At 36.5% G+C, this 23,309-nt stretch overlaps 1 protein-coding gene across 1 annotated transcript in view; it reads left to right on the forward strand.

Annotated features, from left to right (window-relative positions):
* The window catches only part of LOC123847768 (A disintegrin and metallopeptidase domain 3-like), a 116,693-nt gene that overhangs the window by 75,674 nt on the left and 17,710 nt on the right, over positions 1-23,309 (forward strand). The window contains exons 12-14 of the mRNA XM_045879538.1: positions 719-905; positions 21,013-21,114; positions 22,695-22,890. Of these exons, the coding sequence (XP_045735494.1) occupies positions 719-905; positions 21,013-21,114; positions 22,695-22,890 (485 nt within the window). The remainder of the gene's footprint in view (positions 1-718; positions 906-21,012; positions 21,115-22,694; positions 22,891-23,309) is intronic.

The following is a 23,309-nucleotide window of genomic DNA, read 5'->3' on the forward strand; positions in this document are numbered from 1 at the left end:
TTGCTTTCATTTATGACTTGCATTAGGAAAAAAGCACATGAAACTAATAATACACTATATGTTAACTAACTGGTTTTTAAATAAAAACTTAAGGGGGAAAAAAGAATTCTCCCCTCCTTCTTGGCTCTTCTGTAAGTGAAGTGTACAGAATTCATAGTATTCTTTTTTTGTTGTTGTTGGAGAACTGAATCAAACAGATTTTATTCAACTTTTTAGGATGAGGAAAACAAATGATATAAAATAAGTCATAAGAAATGCTCTCTTGTACTATTTCAAACTATTTTCAATGCTTTACAAAATGCTCACACAGCAAATACAAAAAACTTTAACATAGTCTTATAACTTTTGCTGCAATAAATGCAACATTAACAAACATACAAATTTCTTCTGTACCAATCTTAAAAGTAGAATTACTGAATTACTAATTTTTACAATGTTATTCATACTTATTTTTATTCATATGTATTTAATGAGATCACTTCCAATACATAATTTTCCTTAACTTTATTTTTACATTAAGCCCGGTAGCCATCAAAAACCTTCCAGTAAGTTACACAGGTTTGTAGTCCAATTTAGACTCTAGCTTCTTAGAAGCAACCACTTTTCTGACTGCTTTCATGAAGTCTTCCTGTACTACAAAATCATAGTATTCTATTGAAGAGGGTTTCTTTGAAATTGATATTATTCCATTTATCTGAAGAAAATAATTTATTTTTAGACGTTCCCATGGTGTAAAGTTTTTTAGCAGTTGCAGCATGGATGAATTTAAACGTATGATTTCACAGCCTGAATTTGAATGTCTTCACAATCAAATAGTTTCAGAAGTAGTTTACCAAGGAAGAAATTCACTTTGTGGCAATGGAATTTTGGAACCACCAGAACAATGTGATTGTGGTGGTACAGAGGTTAGTAACAAACATAATAACTTATCTAAAGATTTTTCTTTGTGTTTCTTGTGTAGCCTTATAAATATAGATGTGATATAAAACAGAAAGACTTTTTTTTCCCCCCCAAATGCTGCACCATTTATCAAATATCTAAGGGACATATTGGGCCATGTGATAATGGACTCATCCTGAATTTAAAGCATTTGAAGAGTTTAAGTAAAGGGTAAGTGTAGCATGGATTAAAGAGGTAGATTTTCTTCATTGTGTAACCATTAATAGCAATACCCACTTTTCTGTATTATAAACATGGTTAATGTCGATACTATTACCATTACCTCAGTCATCTCCTGAACTCCTCCAAAGTGACTGCATTGGTTCACTAAGTTATTACATGTGTATTGTTTACCTCCTCATCTCCTAATTTCCATTTTTGCAACTGTGGGATTTTTATTTATTTGAACTCAACTTCACAGAATTTGATTAATAATAGTCCTTGATGTGTTGTTGTTATATTTAGCTTTTTGTTATTACTTTTTTTTAAATTTGTGTTTAGTAAGATGGCTAATCATTGAATTTTGTTATAACTGCTTTCATATAATTATTAATAGTGATAATTTTGAGTATTTCATATTTGCTTGAGAAAATGTAAACTGTTAGGAATAAAATTCTATATAACTTGATTGCATTATAATTTTTAGGTTAGTGACTCAAATATTCTATATTTTTATTAGTTTTGTTTGCTTAAACTCTCAGTACTTAAGAAATAATATTGATACCTCCAACTATACAGTTGTATTTGCCTAATTCTCATTATAATTTACTCAGTTCATGCTTTGTATATTTTGAAGGTTTTTATATGGTGCAAACATATTTACAATTCTTATATCTTCCTAGAAATTTAACATTTACCTTTAAACACTGAATCTGTTTTTCTCTCATGTTGCTTTCTCTTTTAGCCTATCTGGTCTGGCATACATCTGTATCTGTGCACGCACTGGCTTTCTTTAATTCGTATTTCCCTAATATTTTTCTATTTACATTTAGCTTTTCTGTACTTTTACGTTCAATATTTTCATTGGGTTTTAATTTATTACTCATTCTGTGTTTGATTTATAAGATTATCCCGCAAACATTATGATTTTTTGCCTATTGTTTTAATTAATTAGAGTCCATAATTTATTCAGATTTCATTTGTTTTTACCTAATGGCATCTTTCTGTCCCAGGATCATCTCCAGGATACCTCATTACATTTACCTGTTATGACTTTTATTGTTGAGAGGGTGGAGAGGGATCGAGGTGGAGGGAGAGAGAGAATATTTATTTATTTATTTATTGTTATTATTTTAATTTTTAATTTATTCATTTGGGACAGAGAGATACAGAGAGATAGAGAGAGCAGGAGCAGTGGGGAGAGGCAGAGGAAGAGGGAGAAGCAGACTCCCTGCTGAGCAGGGAGCCCAACGTGAGGCTCCATCCCAGGACCTGGAGATCATGACCTGAGCCAAAGACAGTTGCTTAACCATCTGAGCCACCCAGGCTCCCGTATTTATTTTTTATTATTAACATATAATGTATTATATTTTTCAGAGGTACAGATCTGTGATTCAACAGTCTTACACAATTCACCAGCACTCACCATAGCACATACCTTCCCCAATGTCAATCACCCAGTCACCTATCCCTCCCACCCCCATCCACTCCAGCAGCCCTCAGTTTGTTTCCTGAGATTAAGAGTCTCTTTTGGTTTGTCTCCCAGGAGAGGGAGAGAATCTTAAGCAGGCTCCATGCCCATCTAGCAGAGCCCATCATCACAGGGCTGGATCTCACAACCTTGAGATCATGATCCCAGCCGAAACTGAGATGGACACTTAACCAACTGAGCCACCCCAGCACCCCTGGCTGTTACGACTTCTTATGGTCCTCTAGACTACATATTATTTATAAGTTTAGTTGTCTCAAAATTTTTATATTTCCTATGTTCACTTTGCTACATTTGTTTTTCTTTTTTTATTAACATATAACGTATTATTTGTTCCAGGGGTAGAGGTCCGTGATTCATCAGTCTTACACAATTCACAGCGCTCAACTGAATTTTTTCTTTTGATCTGTATGTTTTGTTTTTCTTTCTATTTTTGTCAGTGATTCAGTAGATACGTACTTTCAATCTCCCTTTAGTGATTATCCTTGCATTTTACCATATATACTTAAGGTTTAACCATATCTGGGCCACATTCCCCCAAAATAACAGGATTTACAACCCAATTAACTTACATGACATTTTTGTAAAATATTTAATTTCTGTCATCTTTATTCTTTACATTAGAAAGTACTCCAAAGATTTTATTCAGAAGATAGTTGCTTTATTTTACCTACCATTCCTTTTATTTATTAAGCGGTTATTTTTTGCATGTAAAAGTTTCCTTCTGAAATAATGACCTTTTGAATTATATTCTATTCCTTAAAATATACCTAAATATATACTTAAAATATACTTTATATATTCTCTTTATATATGTTCTCTTGATAGGACAGTTCACTGCCCACTTTTGTTTACCAAAAAAAAATATTTATGTCATATTCATCATTTCATTGTGATATATAATACACATGAAATATGAATGAAGAAGGTAACAAATAGATACTTAACAAGCACCTGAATAATTTACACTGAGGTCAAAACAAACCTTAGCTCTACCAAAGGAGCTCTTTGCATGTCTCTTCCCAATCACATGCCCCTTCCTTCCAATCATCATTTACAATTTAATGATGATCATTTCAGTGCTTTACTCTTCAAGATAGTTTACCTCTATTTTTTGCATCCTTATGCAATATACTTTGGTTGGCTGTTTTTTACCTTTATATTGCAATCATATGGTTTCTATCATTTGGTAACTTGGCCTTTCATTCAATATTATACTTGCAAAGCTCATCTATTTTTAATATAGCTATAATCCAAATGTTTTCATTGCTTTTAGTGTTAATTTTTTTTTATTCTTATGTTAATCCCCATACATTACATCATTAGTTTTAGATGAAGTGTTCCATGATTCATTGTTTGTGCATAACACCCAGTGCTCCATGCAGAATGTGCCCTCCTCAATACCCACCAACAGGCTAACCCATCCTCCCACCCCCCTCCCCTCTAGAACCTGTTTGTTTTTCAGAGTCCATCGTCTCTCATGGTTCGTCTACCCCTCTGATTTCCCCCGCTTCATTATTCCCCTCCCGCTACCTTCTTCTTCTTCTTCTTTTTTTTTTTAACATATATTGCATTATTTGTTTCAGAGGTACAGATCTGGGATTCAACAGTCTTGCACAATTCACAGCGCTTATCAGAGCACATACCCTCCCCAGTGTCTATGACCCAGTCACCCCATCCCTTCCATCCCACTCCCCACTCCAGCAACCCTCAGTTTGTTTCCTACAATTAAGAATTCCTCATATCAGTGAGATCATATGATACATGTCTTTCTCTGTTTGACTTATTTCACTCAACATAATACCCTCCAGTTCCATCCACGTCGTTGCAAATGGCAGGATCTCATTCCTTTTGATGGCTGCATAATATTCCATCATATATATATACCACCTCTTCTTTATCCATTCATCTGTCGATGGACATCTTGGCTCTTTCCACAGTTTGGCTATTGTGGATATTGCTGCTATAAACATCAGGGTGCATGTACCCATTCGGATCCCTATTTTTGTATCTTTGGGGTAAATACCCAGTAGTGCAATTGCTGGGTATAGGGTAGCTCTATTTTCAACTTTTTGAGGAACCTCCATACAGTTTTCCAGAGTGGCTGCACCAGCTTGCATTCCCACCAACAGTGTAGGAGGGTTCCCCTTTCTCTGCATCGCCACCAACATCTGTCCTTTCCTGACTTGTTAATTTTAGCCATTCTGACTGGTGTGAGGTGGTATCTCATTGAGGTTTTGATTTGGATTTCCCTGATGCTGAGCGATATTGAGCACTTTTTCATGTGTCTGTTGGCCATTTGGATGTCTTCTTCGGAAAAATGTCTGTTCGTGTCTTCTGCCCATTTCTTGATTGGATTCTTTGTTCTTTGGGTGTTGAGTTTGATGAGTTCTTTATAGATTTTGGATACTAGCCCTTTATCTGATATGTCATTTGCAAATATCTTCTCCCATTCTGTTGGTTGTCTTTTGGTTTTGTTGACTGTTTCCTTTGCTTTGCAAAAGCTTTTTATCTTGATGAAGTCCCAATAGTTCATTTTTGCCCTTGCTTCCCTTGCCTTTGGCAATGTTTCTAGGAAGAAGTTGCTGTGGCTGAGGTCGAAGAGGTTGCTGCCTGTGTTCTCCTTCAGGATTTTGATGGACTCCTGTCTCACATTGAGGTCTTTCAACCATTTGGAGTCTATTTTTGTGTGTGGTGTAAGGAAATGGTCCAGTTTCATTGTTCTGCATGTGGCTATCCAATTTTCCCAACACCATTTGTTGAAGAGACTGTCTTTGTTCCATTGAACATTCTTTCCTGCTTTGTCAAAGATGAGTTGACCATAGAGTTGAGGGTCCATTCCTGGGCTCTCTATTCTGTTCCATTGATCTATGTGTCTGTTTTTGTGCCAGTACCATGCTGTCTTGATGATGACAGCTTTGTAATAGAGCTGGAAGTCTGGAATTGTGATGCCACCGGCTTTGCTTTTCTTTTTCAACATTCCTCTGGCTATGCGGGGTCTTTTCTGGTTCCATACAAATTTTAGGATTATTTGTTCCATTTTTTTTAAAAAAGTGGATGATATTTTGAAGGGGATTGCATTGAATGTGTAGATTGCTCTAGGTAGCATTGACATCTTCACAATATTTGTTCTTCCAATCCATGAGCATGGAACATTTTTCCATTTCTTTGTGTCTTCCTCAATTTCTTTCATGAGTATTTTATAGTTTTCTGAGTAAAGATCCTTTGTCTCTTTGGTTAGATTTATTCCTAGGTATCTTACGGTATTGGGTACAATTGTAAATGGGATCGACTCCTTAATTTCTCTTTCTTCTGTCTTGTTGTTGGTGTATAGGAATGCCACTGACTTCTGTGCATTGATTTTATATCCTGCCACTTTACTGAGTTCCTGTATGAGTTCTAGCAGTTTTGAGGTGGAGTCTTTTGGGTTTTCCACATAAAGTATCATATCATCTGCAAAGAGTGAGAGTTTGACTTCTCCATTGCCAATTTGGATGCCTTTGATTTCTTTTTGTTGTCTGATTGCTGTGGCTAGGACTTCCAATACTATGTTGAATAGCAGTGGTGATAGTGGACATCCCTGCCGTGTTCCTGACCTTAGGGGGAAAGCTCTCAGTTTTTCCCCATTGAGAATGATATTCGCTGTAGGTTTTTCATAGATGGCTTTTATGATATTGAGGTATGTACCCTTGATCCCTATACTCTGAAGAGTTTTGATCAAGAAAGGATGCTGTACTTTGTCAAAAGCTTTTTCTGCATCTATTGAGAGGATCATATGATTCTTGTTCTTTCTTTTGTTAATGTATTGTATCACATTGATTGATTTGAGAATGTTGAACAAACCTTGCAGCCCAGGGATAAATCCCACTTGGTCATGGTGAATAATCCTTTTAATGTACTGTTGGATCCTACTGGCTAGTATTTTGGTGAGAATTTTTGCATCCATGTTCATCAGGGATATTGGTCTGTAATTCTCCTTTTTGATGGGGTCTTTGGTTTTGGGATCAAGGTAATGCTGGCCTCATAAAATGAGTTTGGAAGTTTTCCTTCCATTTCTATTTTTTGGAACAGTTTCAGATGAATAGGTATTAATTCTTCTTTAAATGTTTGGTAGAATTCCCCTGGGAAGCCATCTGGCCCTGGGCTTTTGTGTGTTGGGAGATTTTTGATGACCGCTTCTATTTCCTTAGTGGTTATAGGTCTGTTCAGGTTTTCTATTTCATCCTGGTTCAGTTTTGGTAGTTGATACATCTCTAGGAATGCCTCCATTTCTTCCAGGTTATCTAATTTGCTGGCATAGAGTTGCTCATAATATGTTCTTATAATTGTTTGTATTTCTTTGGTGTTGGTTGTGATCTCTCCTGTTTCATTCATGATTTTGTTGCTTTGGGTCATTTCTCTTTTCTTTTTGATAAGTCTGGCCAGGGGTTTATCAATCTTGTTAATTCATTCAAAGAACCAGCTCCTAGTTTCGTTTATCTGTTCTCCTGTTCTTTTAGTTTCTATTTCATTGATTTCTGCTCTGATCTTTATTATTTCTCTTCTCCTGCTGGGTTTAGGCTTTATTTGCTGTTCTTTCTCCAGCTCCTTTAGGTGTAGGGTTAGGTTGTGTACTTGAGACCTTTCTTGTTTCTTGAGACAGGCTTGTATTGCTATATACTTTCCTCTTAGGAATGCCTTTGATGCATCCCAAAGATTTTGAATAGTTGTGTTTTCATTTTCATTGGTTTCCATGTATTTTTTTAATTCTTCTTTAATTTCCTGGTTGACCTATTCATTCTTCAGTAGGATGCTCTTTAGCCTCCATGTATTTGAGTTCTTTCTGACTTTCCTCTTGTGATTGAGTTCTAGTTTCAAAGCATTGTGGTCTGAAAATAGGCAGGGAATGATCCCAATCTTTTGGTACTGGTTGAGACCTGATTTATGACCTAGGATGTGATCTATTCTGGAGAATGTTCCATGGGCACTAGAGAAGAATGTGTATTCCATTGCTTTGGGGTGGAATGTTCTGAATATGTCTGTGAAGTCCATTTGGTACAGTGTGTCATTTAAAGTCTTTATTTCCTTGTTGATCTTTTGCTTAGACAATCTATCCATTTCAGTGAGGGGGGTGTTAAAGTCCCCTACTATTATTGTATTGTTGTCGATGTGTTTCCTTGCTTTTGTTATTATTTGGCTTATATAATTGGCTGCTTCCATGTTAGGGGCATAGATATTTACAATTGTGAGATCCTCTTGTTGGATAGATCCTTTAAGTAGGATATAGTGTCCTTCCTCATCTCTTATTACAGTTTTGGTTTAAAATCTAATTTGTCTAATATAAGGATTGCCACCCCAGCTTTCTTTTGGTGTCCATTAGCATGGTAAATGGTTTTCCACCCCCTCACTTTCAATCTGGGGGTGTCTTTGGGTCTAAAATGAGTCTCTTGAAGACAGCATATCGATGGGTCTTGTTTTTTAATCCAGTCTGATAGCCTGTGTCTTTTGATTGGGGCATTTAGCCCATTTACATTCAGGGTAACTATTGAAAGATAGGAATTTAGTGCCATTGTATTGCCTGTAAGGTGACTGTTACCATATATTGTCTGTGTTCCTTTCTGGTCTACGTTGCTTTTAGGGTCTCTCTTTGCTTAGAGGACTCCTTTCAAGATTTCCTGTAGGGCTGGTTTTGTGTTGGCAAATTCCTTTAGTTTTTGTTTGTCCTGGAAGCTTTTTATCTCTCCTTCAATTTTCAATGACAGCCTAGCTGGATATAGTATTCTTGGCTGCATATTTTTCTCATTTAGTGCTCTGAATATATCCTGCCAGTCCTTTCTGGCCTGCCAGGTCTCTGTGGATAGGTCTGTTGCCAATCTAATGTTTCTACCATTGTAGGTTACATATCTCTTCTCCCAAGCTGCTTTCAGGATTTTCTCTTTGTCTATGAGACTCGTAAGTTTTACTATTAGATGTTGGGGTGTTGACCTATTTTTATTGATTTTGAGAGGGGTTCTCTGTGCTTACTGGATTTTGATGCCTGTTTCCTTCCCCAAATTAGGGAAGTTCTCTGCTATAATTTGCTCCATTATACCTTCTGCCCCTGTCTCTCTTTCTTCTTCTTCTGGGATCCCAATTATTCTAATGTTTCGTCTTATGGTATCGCTTATCTCTCGAATTCTGCCCTCGTGATCCAGTAGTTGTTTATCTCTCTTTTTCTCAGCTTCTTTATTTTCCATCATTTGGTCTTCTATATCACGGATTCTTTCTTCTGCCTCATTTATTCTAGCAGTTAGCGCCCCCATTTTTGATTGTACCTCATTAATAGCCTTTTTGATTTCTACTTGGTTGGATTTTAGTTCTTTTACTTCTCCAGAAAGGGTTTCTCTAATAACTTCCATATTTTTTTCAAGCCCAGCTAGTATCTTTAAAGTGATGATCTGAACTCCAGATCTGACATCGTACTAATGTCCATATTGAGTAGGTCCCTGGCAGTCGGTACTACCTCTTGTTCTTTTTGTTGAGGTGATTTTTTCCGTCTTGTCATTTTGTGCAGAGGAGATTAGATTAATGAGAGAACAAAATGCTAGCAGAGTAACAACGTCCCCAGAAAATATACTGTAAAGAAATCAGAAAGCAGTGGGAAAAGAAAGGGAAAGAGAGAAAAAAGAAAAAGAAAAAAAAGAAAAAGATAAAGATAAAAACAAAAACAAACAAAACAAAACAACAACAACAGCAAAAAAAAACAGAATGTGATCAAGTATGATCAGGCTGGTATATAGATCAGTGCCACACACTAGATTTGGGGTGTATTTTGGTCTTTTAGAAGAAAGTGCCTCCCAAAATTTTAAAGAAAGAAAAACTTATATATGTACAAAAATAAGGGTTGATATGATGAAGGGATGGAATATGATTGTAAAGATGGAAATTATAAAAAATTTTATAAAAGGAATTGATAAGAAGTTGTTTGAAAAAAGAAAGAAGAGGATTTAAAAAGAGAAAAAAGAAAAAAAAAAGGGAGAGGATGTGATCAGGCAGGGGAATAGAAAACACCATATACTAGAGATTTAGGGTATATTTTAATCTGTTAGAAGAAACTATCTCAAAATTTTAAAGAGAGAACAACTTATATATATAAGCCAAAAATACAGGTAACTACTATGAAGGGATAGAATAGGACTCTAAAAATGAAAAATAAATTTTTTTTTTTTAAAAGGGATTGATAAGATGTTGGTTGAAAAAGGGAAAAAGAAAAATTCAAGAAGAAAAAAAAAAGAAAAAAAGACAGTTAAAAAAAATTAACTTTGAAAGACTAAAGAATCATGGTAAAAAAGCCATGATTTCTATGTGCAGTATTCCCCTAGTGCTGGAGTTCTGCCGTTCTCATTGATCGGTAAACTTGGTCTTGGCTGGCTGTTCTCGCTGATCTTCTGGGGAGGGGCCTGTTGCCGTGGTTTCCAAATGTCTCTGCCGGAGGCGGAATTGCCCCGCCCTTGCCCCCTCCCGGCTGAGTAATCTGCTCGGGTTTGCTCTCCCGGGCTTTTGTTCCCTGCGAGCTTTCCGTCCAGCTTTGGAGGCGGAGAGTGAAAATGGCGGCCTCCCAATCTCCGCCCCGGAGGAGCCGAGAACTCGGGGCCCCGCTCCTCAGTGAGCCCCCAGAGAAAAGCCGTCAGTCACTCCCGTCTCCCCGGTCCCCGGCCGCACTCCGTGCTCACCCGGCCTGTGACCGCGCGTTTCTCTCTCTGGCACCCGACCCCGGGTGGAGTCTCCAAACCCAGCAGATCCCTGCGGTGCACTCCCGCGCAGCTCCTCCCGTGGGAGGAAGGGGAGTCTCCCCGGATCTGCCGCTTGTTGGGTCCCTGCTGGAGGAGCAGGGGCCCGACTGTGCCGCGGATCCCGGTTTCTGGCAACCCCGAGCTGAGAGCCCGCGCCTGGGCTCCGCCTCTGCAGCCGGCTTCCCTGCTCCGTTACCTGGGAGCTCTGCCGCCCTCAGGCACCCCCGGTCTTTCTGTGACCCCGAGGGTCCTGAGACCACACTGTCCCGGAGGGTTCCACCCCCCGCTTAGCCACCAGAGTGACGTCTCTCGGCGGAGCAGACTTTTAAAAGTTCCGATTTTGTGCTCCGCGGCTCTATCACTTGCCAGAAGCGGCCGACGGAGGCCCCTCCCCCGCCGTCTATCCTCCCGAATATCGCCTCGGATTCACTTCTCCGCACGTCCTACCTTCCAGAAAGTGGTCACTTTTCTGATGAGAGAGTTGTTGCTCTTCTTTTCTTCAATCTCCTGTTGAGTTTGTAGGTGTTCAGAATGGTTTGATCCCTATCCAGCTGAATTCCTGAGAGGAGACGAAATCCAGGTCTCCTACTCCTCTGTCATCTTGCTCCGCCCTCATTTCTTTTAGTGTTAATTTTATGAATAGTATAGTTTATTTATTGATCCATGTCAGTGAAAATGTAAGTTTTATTATTAAGACTCTTGCAGTTAAGGCTTTCTTTTTGCAAATATTTCCTGCTGAACATGTCCCTGCATTGCTCTAGGCTCTTCCCCAATATGTGAATGTGCTATGTCCTGAGGTATATGTGTATGTATTTCTTTGAATTGAAGATATCTTACCTACTTTGGGTTTTTTTATTCTTTTTTTTTTTTAAGATTTTATTTATTTATTTGAGAGAGAGAATGAGACAGAGAGAGAGAGCATGAGAGGGGGAGGATCAGAGGGAGAAGCAGACTCCCCACCGAGCAGGGAGCCCAACGTGGGACTCGATCCTGGGACTCCAGGATCATGACCTGAGCCGAAGGCAGTCGCTTAACCAACTGAGCCACCCAGGCGCCCCGGGTTTTTTTATTCTTGAATGATCTGTGCATGTCTTCCATACATTTTTTGGTTATTTCATCAGCATTCACTTCTGTAAATTATCAGCAATTTATCATAGGTGTGGTAGAAGGCTCAGAGGTATGCTGTTTCTCCAGTAAACCAAATTTTCTTGGCATGAGACAGGTCTTGTAGGGAGGACCCCAATGATCTAGTAGTTCAGGTGAAGCAGTAGATGGGCTGGTGATATCTGTTTCTTATGGGGTGAACAGCCTCCTGTTTGTGAGGTTTACCAGTTTCAGAGGCCAGTCTGTTTATGAAGGAAATTTTGGGGGTTTTCCCACCCAATTAGATTGGGTTTTTCATAAAGAACTTTTAATGGGAATATCAGAATCATACATTTATTTCACTTAACTATGGAGTAAAGTTCTTTGGTTCCAATGAGCCAGTGGATATCAAAGGAGATTCAGGGCCAGAGGATGAAATCAGCTGTGTATGGTCAGAGATGCCTGCAATTTCATGAGATTGTAATCAGATGTAAGGCCCAATGACAAGGCTTTTTCCCCCCATTATCCTGGAGTGCTTTCAATGATCTTGTTGCTGAACTCCACCTACCCCCAATGAAATTTAGTTGCTTTTTTTGGTGACTCATATAGTGACATATCAAGAATATTATTTGAATTGTAAAGTCTGTCTTTAGTCATATATGTTTAAATTAAATAGCATGCAGCATAAAGCAATAAAGTTTTTCAGTGCAGGCCATTATAAAAATGTTATGATTGTGACAGAATATCTACACGCTCAATAGTATGTCACATTTTACAAGAATTAGTATAATCCAGAGAAGACACATAACTGTGGGAGTCCAGGACAGTAAAACTATGCTCTAAGCATTGCCTGATGAAATTAAAATGAATTTGGTCAACTTCCCACAATGGTATACAAAGTAGTAGCTATACTCTTTGCTCTATGCCAAAGGCTATTAGTGGAAAAAATATTTTATTTTATTTATTTTTTGAAAAGATTATTTATTTATTTGTCAGAGAGAGCCCGCACAAGCAGGGGGAGCAGCAGACAGAGGGAGAAACAGGCTCCCCTCTGAGCAAAGAGCCCGATGTCGGACTCCATCCTAGGACCCTGGGTTCATGACCTAAGCCTAAGGCAGACGCTTAACTGACTGAGCCACCCAGGCATCCCGGAAAAAATATTTTAATTATTGTTAATTTGTTGTTCACTCTGGGAACAATGGTTTCTGATTCTTGTTTATATTTCAGTGGTGTAATGCAAGCCTCTAACTACTCATGACTTCCCCAGCCCCAGACAGTACTTCTTTATTTTTTCCTTACATGCGACATTCTACAACTTTGAGGTACTTTAGGAGTATAGGCAGTTCTTACTTTACCCAATCATTATAGAAGCTATGAATGTGTATCATGTTGAGAACTAAGAAAAAATTTATCAAGTGTTAAAACTAACACAAGAACAAAAATACACAAAAGCCATAAAAAAACAATAGCCAGGTTAGTTCCAGTGTTTAATAAGCTCAAACATACATTTTCAGAAGGTGTTACCTGTTGTGAAATTTCAATCTATTTTTTAAAAAAATAGTTGATGATTTTTTTAAAAGTAGTAATAGATTTATGGCAAAATTGAGCAAATAATACGGTGAGCTCTATATAACCATCCCTCCCACTACCCCAATTCCAGCACACAGTTTTTCTATTATAAGCATCTAATGTTAGTGTTGCACATTCGTTATAATGGATGAGCCAGTATTGATACATCATAATTAACTAAATTCAGTAGTTCACTTTTTGTGTTATACAATTTTGAGGATTTTCATAAAATTTATAATTTATAATGAATTCACTATTATAGCATCACATAAAATAGTTTCACCACCCTAAAAGTCCCCTGTGTTTCACTTATTCAATGCTCCTTCCCTTCTCACTCACTTTCATTTCTCTGATCTGTTTTGGGTTGATTTTTGCAGAAAAGATAGTCTGTGTCTAATTTTTTTTTTTTTTTTGCATATGCACATCCAATTATTCCAGCAACATTTACTCAAAAGTTCACCCCCTATTCAATTGTCTTTGTTCTGTTCTTTTTCTTTAGTTAAGGTGGGAGTGATACTTCCGAGCTCTTTACATGTCAGAGCTGAAACCAGAAGTCCCTGAATTGCTCCAGTCTCTTTTTCACTGGTTAGCGCCTTCAAGTTTTGAATGATCCATTTGTTTTGGGAATTTCAGACCCTACTGATATATTTCCCTGTCTTCTTTGGAGCCTCAGGCTGCTAGCTTTGCCACCTTTCCTCTCCATGTTCTAACCTTGTTCCTAGGGAGACCCCTAGGTAGCCCATTGGAACCATCACTTCCACAAAACACGCAGAGTCAGCAATGCATGACCTGAGAGTGTGTGCCTTCTTAAAATTTGTGGTACTAGGTCAATTACCTGCTTTACCCAAGTCCCACCATTGGTAACAAATATCCATCATTGTCCCAGTGATCCTTTTCTGCAGGTAATCCTGCCCTTATAAAGTATCTTGCCACACTGAATAGGGCCCACCTCTGTGATCATTAGGATCTGTGGAAATGATGGTGTGTTACTTTTGTGGATACGCCAGAAAGAACAGTTGTGATATTTGCATTTTATAGCATATAGAGCAACACACACAAATGTTCACATGTATTCCTCAAAATATATTTGGAATTTTTTCTACAGTTTATGTTTAGGTATGCAATCAATCTATAATTTTGCCTTACATGGCAAAAGGGACTTTGAATATATGATCAAGCTAAGGACTTTGAGAGTGTTAGGTATCCTCTATTATCATCTAAGCAGATCCAATGTAATAATGACAAAGGGCAGGTCAGAGTCAGAGGACATGTGAAAATGATATTTGGAGATGTTGTACTGCTGATTTTGAAGGTGAAGTTTCCATGAGCCAAGGAATGCAGGTGGCCTCTAGAAGCTGGAAAAGGTAGGGAAACAGATTTTCTCTAGAGCTTCCAGAGAATGCACAGCTTTCAACATCTTGATTTTAGTCCAGTAAGACCCATTTTGGACTTTTGATCTCCAGAACTAAAAAATAATGCATATACAGTTTTATACTAAGTATGGTACATTTTTTTTTTACAGCAGAAATAGGAATGAATACAAGACTGTGTCAATTCTGTGTTTCTTTTGATAGGCAAACTCCTTGAATGCATTTTAACTATTTCCTGCCAAGCAGCCTACAGTTTTCTGAAAACAATAATTTGGCTATCATAGCAAGCTAGATAGGGAGAAATTGGCCTATTTTGGGAGAAATCATTGCTGCCAAGACATTTGTTGCAATCTCAGCAGCATTTTGCTGATGTTAAGTTCAAGGTCCAGTACTTAGGAGACTGAATATTAATGTAGGAGAAACATAAATACCAGAAGGGGCCTGTAAGAGGTAATCTATATTCTCTACCCCTTCTCCACCAACTGAGCCAGCTAGGCACCCCAGAAATTACCATATTTAAAGACTATACTTCCTGTCTTGAGTGTGTGTTCCACTGGGATTTAACTCTTGGTTGTCTACTTACCTTTTAAAATGTCTTTTACAAGAATACATTTTGGGACACCTGGGTGGCTCAGTGGGTTGAGTGTCCGACTCTTGATTTCAGCTCAGGTCATGATCTCAGGATCATGGGATAATGCCTCGTGTCAGGATCCATGCTCAGTGGGGAGTCTGCTAGAAATTCTCTCTCTCTCTCAAATAAATAAATAAATCTTTTTTTTTTAAAAGTACATTTCATCTTTCTGAAGATGATCTTCTGTAACCCAGTGGTGAGAGAGAATTTCTCCCAAGAACAGACCATCAGATTCTTCATTAGATTTTCTCTGGCATAATATTCAGATCTACATGGCCTTATGACTCAGACTTGAACTATTGGTTTTCTTTTCCCGGCCCTTGGTTTGCAGGGAATTTTGTCTACCTTTTGCAAAAGTGTTTATTCAGAGTATTTTATTGCCCAGTTCCTGAATGGTTTTTCAGAGATTATTCCTGAGACACAAGAGGAGATTCAGTTGTTTCTGATAGCCTGGTTGCACTGTTTGTATGAACTGATTGATCTGATTTGCATGCCTATTTCATCATCTGGGCACTCTTAGTCTTCATTAAAAACCTAAGATGGAGTCACAGTGGACCAGAGAAAAATGGTTGCTTGCCCCCACGGGATTTCAAGAGCATCTATTGGAAAATGGGAATTTATTTTGGGTAGGCCATTGTTTTATTATAGGTGTAAAGACTGTTAAAAAGAAGATAACAGGCCCATAATGGTGTCACTTGGGGTAAGCCCCATGTTGACCAAACCAAGACTTAAATGGTTTTAACTCTCCCAGAAATAGAATCTTAAACCAGCCAAGTCAGGAATCACCTGATCACAACTAGCTATTGCCTGATAGACCCCTGATATCCCCTAAAGGAATGTAACTTTGCAATAACAAACACGCTTTTTTGCCAGTATAACTTCCTTGTTCCCGCTCCCTTCTGCCTGTAAAAGCTTTTCATTTTGTATAGCTTCGCAGATATTTCTTTGGCTAGACTAGATGCTGCCCAGTTTGAATTGATTTTTGCTCAGTTTATCTCTTAACAAGACCTACTGCAATAAGCTACAGTGAGTCTTTACATTCTCATACTCCATGTCTATATCATTAACCGGAGTGGTCACTGACAAATGATGCTTAGAGCATGAGGTTGGTTCTTAAGTGACCAAGTGACTTCCTAGTTTTCAAATCCAGAAAAACCTGCATTGATCCCTAAAATGTTAGTCAGATGAGCCTAGGTTTTAGGATTTCATTAGGCTTTTGCCTAAATATCTAATTTCTTCCCTTTCTCATGCATTAAGAACATATCTCAGTAAATGTTAGAGTGACTAACTGCTCTTGATCACCAGGGATTTTTTTATCTATATTTATGGCTATGGCAGAAGGAAAGTAGTTTTATTTTCTTGATAGTGTAGGTGAGTGAATAACCACCACAATAAGCTTTCCTTAATATTACAAGACCACCAATCCCACTGATGGAACTCATCGGGAATCTCAACAATGGTCAAAGACCATTTGTCCCCGTTATCACTGAAAACTTCAACAACCTAGTTAGCTCCACACCTGGCCAGATGATCCATAGGCATTGTGACTTTGTCTTTTGTTTCAGCACAAAATTTAGGATGTGTCTAGGTAGTCTTCATTATATTTATTTATATTGTTTTCCTTTTGCCTTGCTGAATTTTGTTTTGTTTTTTAATTTGACTTATGTTATACTTAATTAGATGTGGATAAAAGAAGTATTAAAATATTTACATTACCACAGACAGCTCTCCCATAACTCCATTGACTTGGAGCAGTCAATCCCATTAGTATCTGAAACGTCTAATCCTGTCACAACACATTATTTTTGCCTACTACTGAACTTCACATGAATGAATCATAGATTTTGGATCCTTTTTGATTGTAGATTTTTTGCTTATATTTTTGATATTCAACTGCATGATTGAATATATCTGTAGTTCATTGGTACTTATTGTGGAGTAGTATTTTTTTGTATGAATATAACATAGTTTGTTTATTCCTGGAATTATTAATGAACATTTAGGTTGTTTTTGGTTTCAACTATTATGAAAAATGCTTCTAAAGAACATGTCTTTTTTTTCTATTTTTAGGAATAGAATTGCTGGGTCATATGTTAATTGTACTATTAAATTTGTAATAAAACATCAATCTGCATTTTAAAATCCTTGTAATATTTTACATTCCAACCATCTATGTATGAGAGTGGCAGTTGTTCCTTATTCTTACCAACTTTTGTTACTGCCAGTCTCTTTCATTTTAGTAATTTCAATGTGTGCTTGTATTTCACTGTAGTTTTAATTTGTATCTCCCTGATGACTAATCATACTAGACAGTGTCTCATGTGATTGTGCAACATTCATATGTCTATGTCTCCTTTTTGAATGTTTACATATTTTACATATTTTGATGGGATTGTTTGTTTTTTTATTATATAGTTATAGGAATTCTTAATATAAACTATATGCAAATCTTTTGTCAGATTTTCTCCCAATATGTGGCATGGTTTGTACTTTGTGTCTTATCAATCCCAAGATTGTGAAACTTTCTCATAAGTTTTCTTTTAGTTTACTGATTTTAGCTTTGATGTGTATGCCTATGATACATTTTGAGTAACTTTTGTTGGTTAAGTATTAGGGCATATTTTTTCTCTATATGTATATCTAATATCTCTAGCCCCGTTTGTTGGAAAACTATCATTTTTCCCATTGAATTACTATGCTACCTTTATTGAAAAACAGTTCACATGCTTTGTGTTTTATTGATCCGTACATGTATCCTTACACCAGTACCATCCCTTCTTACCCTGATGCACAAAATTAAGTAAATTGTCTCTTCATATTTTGTACTTTTTTTGAAGATAGATTTGGTGATTTTAGGTCTTTGTATTTCTGTGTAAAATTTGGAATCATTTTTCCATTTCTACCCATATCCCCTAAAAAATAAAAAATAAAAAAAACTTTGCAAAATTTTGATTGGGATTTTTTTTGGGATATATACATGAATTTGTGGGGAATTAATGTATTCATAATGTGATTTTCAAACTATGAACATGGCATATCATTCCATTTAGTTAGATGTCTCTAATTAAATTAAAACCTAAATATTTCATATTTCTGAATGTTATTGTAATTTGTGTACCATTTAAAAAAATCCATTTCCAGTGTCTTTTGCAGGCATATAGAAATAGAATTAAATCATGAAAGTTGATTCCTCTGATAACCAGTTTAACATTACTTTGAATGATCCATATTTTGGAAAATACCTGTGAAATGTCTAAATTAAAATGATCAAATAATCCCAGTGAATATATGAAAAAAAGAATAAAATTTTGGCATTTATTCCAGAAGTAGAGAAACATTTTGGTACTTTTCAACATATATCAAAATTAACAAAGAGACAAAAATTATGATATTAAATATTGAAGAGACATTTGATAAAAGTTTGGACAACTAGAAGTAAAAAATATATCCTTTGATTTCTCTAGTTTCTCAATGGCATACCACAGTTACCTATTTTATTTCTTTTTAAGATTTTATTTCTTTATTTGAGAGGCAGAGAGAGAGAGCTAGAGAGCACAATCAGGGGAGAAGGAGAAGCAGGCTCCCCACAGAGCAGGGAGACTGATGCAGGACTCGATCCCAGGGCTCTGAGATCATGACCTGAGCTGAAGGCAGCCATTTAACCAACTGAGCCACCCAGACTCCCTAACAGTTACCTATTTTTAAGTTTTCACATCCAGTCCCTTAGTGGGATCCATTTCTAAAAAAAAATTTTTTTTGAAGATTTTATTTATTTATTTGACAGAGAGAGATACAGTGAGAGAGGGAACACAAGCACGGGGAGTGGGAGAGGGAGGAAGCAGTCTTCCCCTCAGCAGAGAACCTCATGCGGGGCTCGATCCCAGGAGGCTGGGATCATGACCTGAGCCGAAGGCAAACGTTTAACGACTGAGCCACTCAGGCGCCCCATGGGATCTATTTTGAATCCGCGATTCATTGAACATCAACTTTCCACTTCCAACTTCCAACAAGCCCAGCATTTGGTGTAGCTTTCCATTATACATTGAATATTGTCAGAAAATGCTCTTCACTGTAGGCTCTGTCTTTGATTCTAGCATTTGGAGGCTTTCGCTTTCATGTCATTGATTTTTTTTTGCTCCCAATATTAATATTTAGTGTGTGTTCAATCTTCTGTCTTTACTAAATACTCTTGATAATTTTTATTAAAATCTTTATATTATGCATAATACATTATTTTTAATAATGAAACATGAAAATGGAAAAATACCTGACTCCTATAAATATTAAAACTTATATAATAACATTTTTAAAATTTTATTTATTTACTTGACACAGAGAGATAGCGAGAGAGAGCAGGCACAAACAGGAGGAGTGGTAGGCAGAGGCAGAGGGAGAAGCAGGCTCCCCACTGAGCAGGGAGCCCAATGCAGGGACTCCATCCCAGAACCCTGGGATCGTGACCTGAGCCGAAGGCAGACGCTTAACTGACTGAGCCACCCAGGCACCCAATAATAACATTTTTAAATAAACTTTAGTATATGCAGTTAATGTAATTGAAGACATTGACATTGCATCTAATTTTATATAGCATATTTATATAACAATCCAGGTATTACAAAAGATCAGGAATAAATTATTATTCTATTAAAGCAACTGATAAATTTAACTTCCGTTTTGGGAAAGAGATACATCATTATAGCTTCCTTCACAACACACCACTCAAACCTAACACGAACATTTTACTCACATATTTACTGGGGTCAGATTGGAAGAAAGTTTTATCCATAAACTCAAGAACAAACCACAAAAAAAGATGATAGTTCTCAGAGTTCTCAGATAGTTCTACCATTTCACAATCTCACAATATCTAAAATTTACCCAAACAAACAAACCCAAAATGTACCAAAACAAAAGTCAGTTGTCAATGACAAATTATAAAACATAGTAAACATATATTAGTGGCCAGGGGTTAATATAATTAATATAAAAGTGCTTATGAATAAAGGAAATAAACAGAATGCCTTAACAGAAATATATGCATAGAAATATAAACCAGAATGTGAATTTTTTTTAAATTTATAGCTCATTAGTAATTAAAATAATAAAACTGAAATAGATGTAAGCACTTATTTTCACCTATCACACCTATCACTCTACTAATTTTTAAATATTACTAACAGTCTTGTGAAACATCACTCTTGCACTGAATAGATAAGTATATAGATAGAAGGAAATAAATGTATGTTATAGTCTTTAATATTTTTGTACTCTATGACCTAATAACTTCTAGAATTAATCTTTAATATAAAATCTTGGAGATAAAAATAAATAATAATAATAATAAAATTTTCATTGAGGGCGCCTGGGTGGCTCAGTTGGTTAAGCAACTGCCTTCGGCTCAGGTCATGATCCTGGAGTCCCGGGATCGAGTCCCGCATCGGGCTCCCTGCTCGGCAGGGAGTCTGCTTCTCCCTCTGACCCTCCTCCCTCTCATGCTCTCTGTCTCTCATTCTCTCTGTCTCAAATAAATAAATAAAAATCTTAAAAAAAAAAAGTTAAATCCTTGTTTAAAAAAAAAAATTTCATTGAAACATCCTTTACATAAAATGTTATAATTTAGAAACCTCTATTTTGTTACATTCATAAATTTTTATGGATTCTCAAAATGATATCTTGAGGAGAATTGATGAGATGAAAAAGTACTATGATATAATAAATGGAAAAATACTTTTAAATTTACAGTGCATATATTTATGAACACAAAGAAGATTGACAGAAATTACATTAAATTTTTAACAGTTCAGTTTCTATTATTTATGGAATCATAAATAATTTCATTACTATCTTCTTTTCCTATACTGGAAATATATTAGTTTTAAATGAAATGGTGTTATAAATAAATACAGAAGTAAAAATTATAGTGTGATTGTAATTAACTAAGAGACATACTAGAGTACATTTTGACAATAAATAAAATGATTGAAAATTCCTATTATTGAACTTTATTATATTTACCTTTAGCATTGCAAACATTTGAGAAAATGCTGTAATCCTGCAGATTGTACTCTGACTGAATTTGCAGAGTGTGGCACTGGAGCATGCTGTGATACAGAAACTTGTCTGGTAAGCTTTCAAATTACTACAGTATTTTCTTTCATGAATTTTTCTGTTCTTGTGCATTCATTTCTTTTTTTTTTTACACAACTTTCAAATATATAACTTTAAATATTTGATTCATACACAGTTGACTTCAGAATTCAGAAGATGTTCTTAGATTTTTTTCAACTTCTTTCTTATCTTCGCCTTCACTGTATTTCAGTCTCTACTCAAGATCCATCCAGTTATCCAATACTGATTCTAGATTATTTGGGTACTATGGATTCCTCTTGGTCATACCTGAGGCCATACCTGAATGTAGCTCTTCATGACCCAACAACTTATGACAAAATTACAAATAAGCCACCCAACACAAAGTTGACATTCAATGTTTGAATAAACAAACAATAATAATAATCTCATTTTGAGAACGGCAGAAAAGGAGTCCATGTAGAATAGTCAACAACATGTAGCATGTCTAATACTGAAGTTTAACTCTGTTAAACAGTGTGTCCCAGAAGTAGATTGAATCCTTGACTTCCCTTGGGAAGTTTTCCATTCAATTCTACTTTATAGCCACACTTGAAAAGAGACTGAGTAAGATTTGTCTTTTGGGGATCACGTCATAGCATCTTACCTTTTCTGTGTCACTTTCAGGAGTCAACGACAATTATAGAAGCTGATTAATTAGAGATCTTGATTGCCAGATTTCAGATTTGCCAGGTTCTCTGTCAGTGAAATCTCTTCTAACGTCATTCTACTTTGTTCTATGTGTGTTCTTTTTCACTCTATGTGCTATAACTAAAACCAGTGGTACTTGTCTTCAAGGAGCATAAATATAGAGGCAAGCCTAGAGTTTCTGCCACTTAGCAATAAACCTTGTTGCTCTTCCCTTCACCAGAGCTCTCATCTTGGCCTTTGTCTCCAAATCAGCAGAATTGAGCAATAAGCCTTTTCTACACAGTGCCTTGCCCCTTCCCTTACACATGGATAATTCCTACATTTGGTAGGGCCTTTAAAAACATTAAGGTGAAAATCATGTACCATAACATTTGCAATTTTCAGGTGAACAATTTAGTGGCATTCAGTACATTCACAATGTTGTGCAACTGCCACCTCTATCTAGTTCCAAAACATATTCCTCACTCAAACAGGAGACTCCCAGCCCTTTAAGTCCTTGTTCTCCTTTCTCCCTTCCCCTCGGTCCCTGGCAACCACCAATTTGTGTTCTGTCTGGAGTAACCTATTCTGGATATTTCATATAAGTAGAAGCATAGAATATGTGACCTTTTGTGTCTGGCTTTCTTCACTTAACATAGCATTGAATGTTCATCCACCTTGTAGCATATGTATCAGTGTTCCTTTATATGGCTGAAAATATTCCATTGTATGAATATACCACGATTTTGTTAATCTAGTCATCCATTGATGGACATCTGGGTTTTTTCCAATCTGTTTCACTGGAGCTTTTGAGTAAATTCATAATTTGACTTTAGTTAAAAATGTAGTAATAATGGAAATGACAGAAATACATTGCTCTTGTTTAAATTATTTTATATTTTTGGTTTACTACTTTACAAAAATAATTGTTTTTCTTTGTCCCACAGATGTCTGTAAAAGGAACTGTATGTCGGGAAAGCAAAGATCCATGTGATTTTCCAGAATTTTGCAATGGAAGAAGTGAATTTTGTGTACCTGATGTGAAATCTGCTGATTTAGAACCATGCAATAATAAGACTGCCTATTGCTATAATGGGATATGCCAAGATACAGATAAACAGTGTGCAGACTTATTTGGAAAATGTAATAGTTGCAGTTTTTCTGGGGTTCATTTTCATTATTTTGTCTTATATTTTTCCCAGTAAAGTTAACATACAGAGTTATATTAGTTTCAGGTGTAAAATACAGTGATTTAACAATTTTATGCATTACTCAGTGCTCAGCATGATAAGTGTACTCTAATCCCCATCACCTATTTCACCTCTGGTAACCATCAATTTGTTCTCTATAGTTAAGAATCTGTTTCTTGGTTTGCATCTTTCTCTCTTTTTTTCTTCCCTCTGTTAGTTTGTTTTGTTTCTCAAATTCCACATGTGAGTGAAATCATGTGATCTTTGTCTTTCTAAGATTGACTTATTTTGCTTAGCATTGTTGCTCAATTCCTGTATCACTTCTAGCAATTTTTTGCTGGAGTCTTTTGGGTTCTCCACACAGAATATCAT

This window comes from Mirounga angustirostris, unplaced genomic scaffold (assembly GCF_029215605.1).
Source record: "Mirounga angustirostris isolate CCGP_5_RB_7025 unplaced genomic scaffold, mMirAng1.0.hap1 SCAF_2, whole genome shotgun sequence".
In the NCBI taxonomy this organism is placed as follows: domain Eukaryota; kingdom Metazoa; phylum Chordata; class Mammalia; order Carnivora; family Phocidae; genus Mirounga; species Mirounga angustirostris.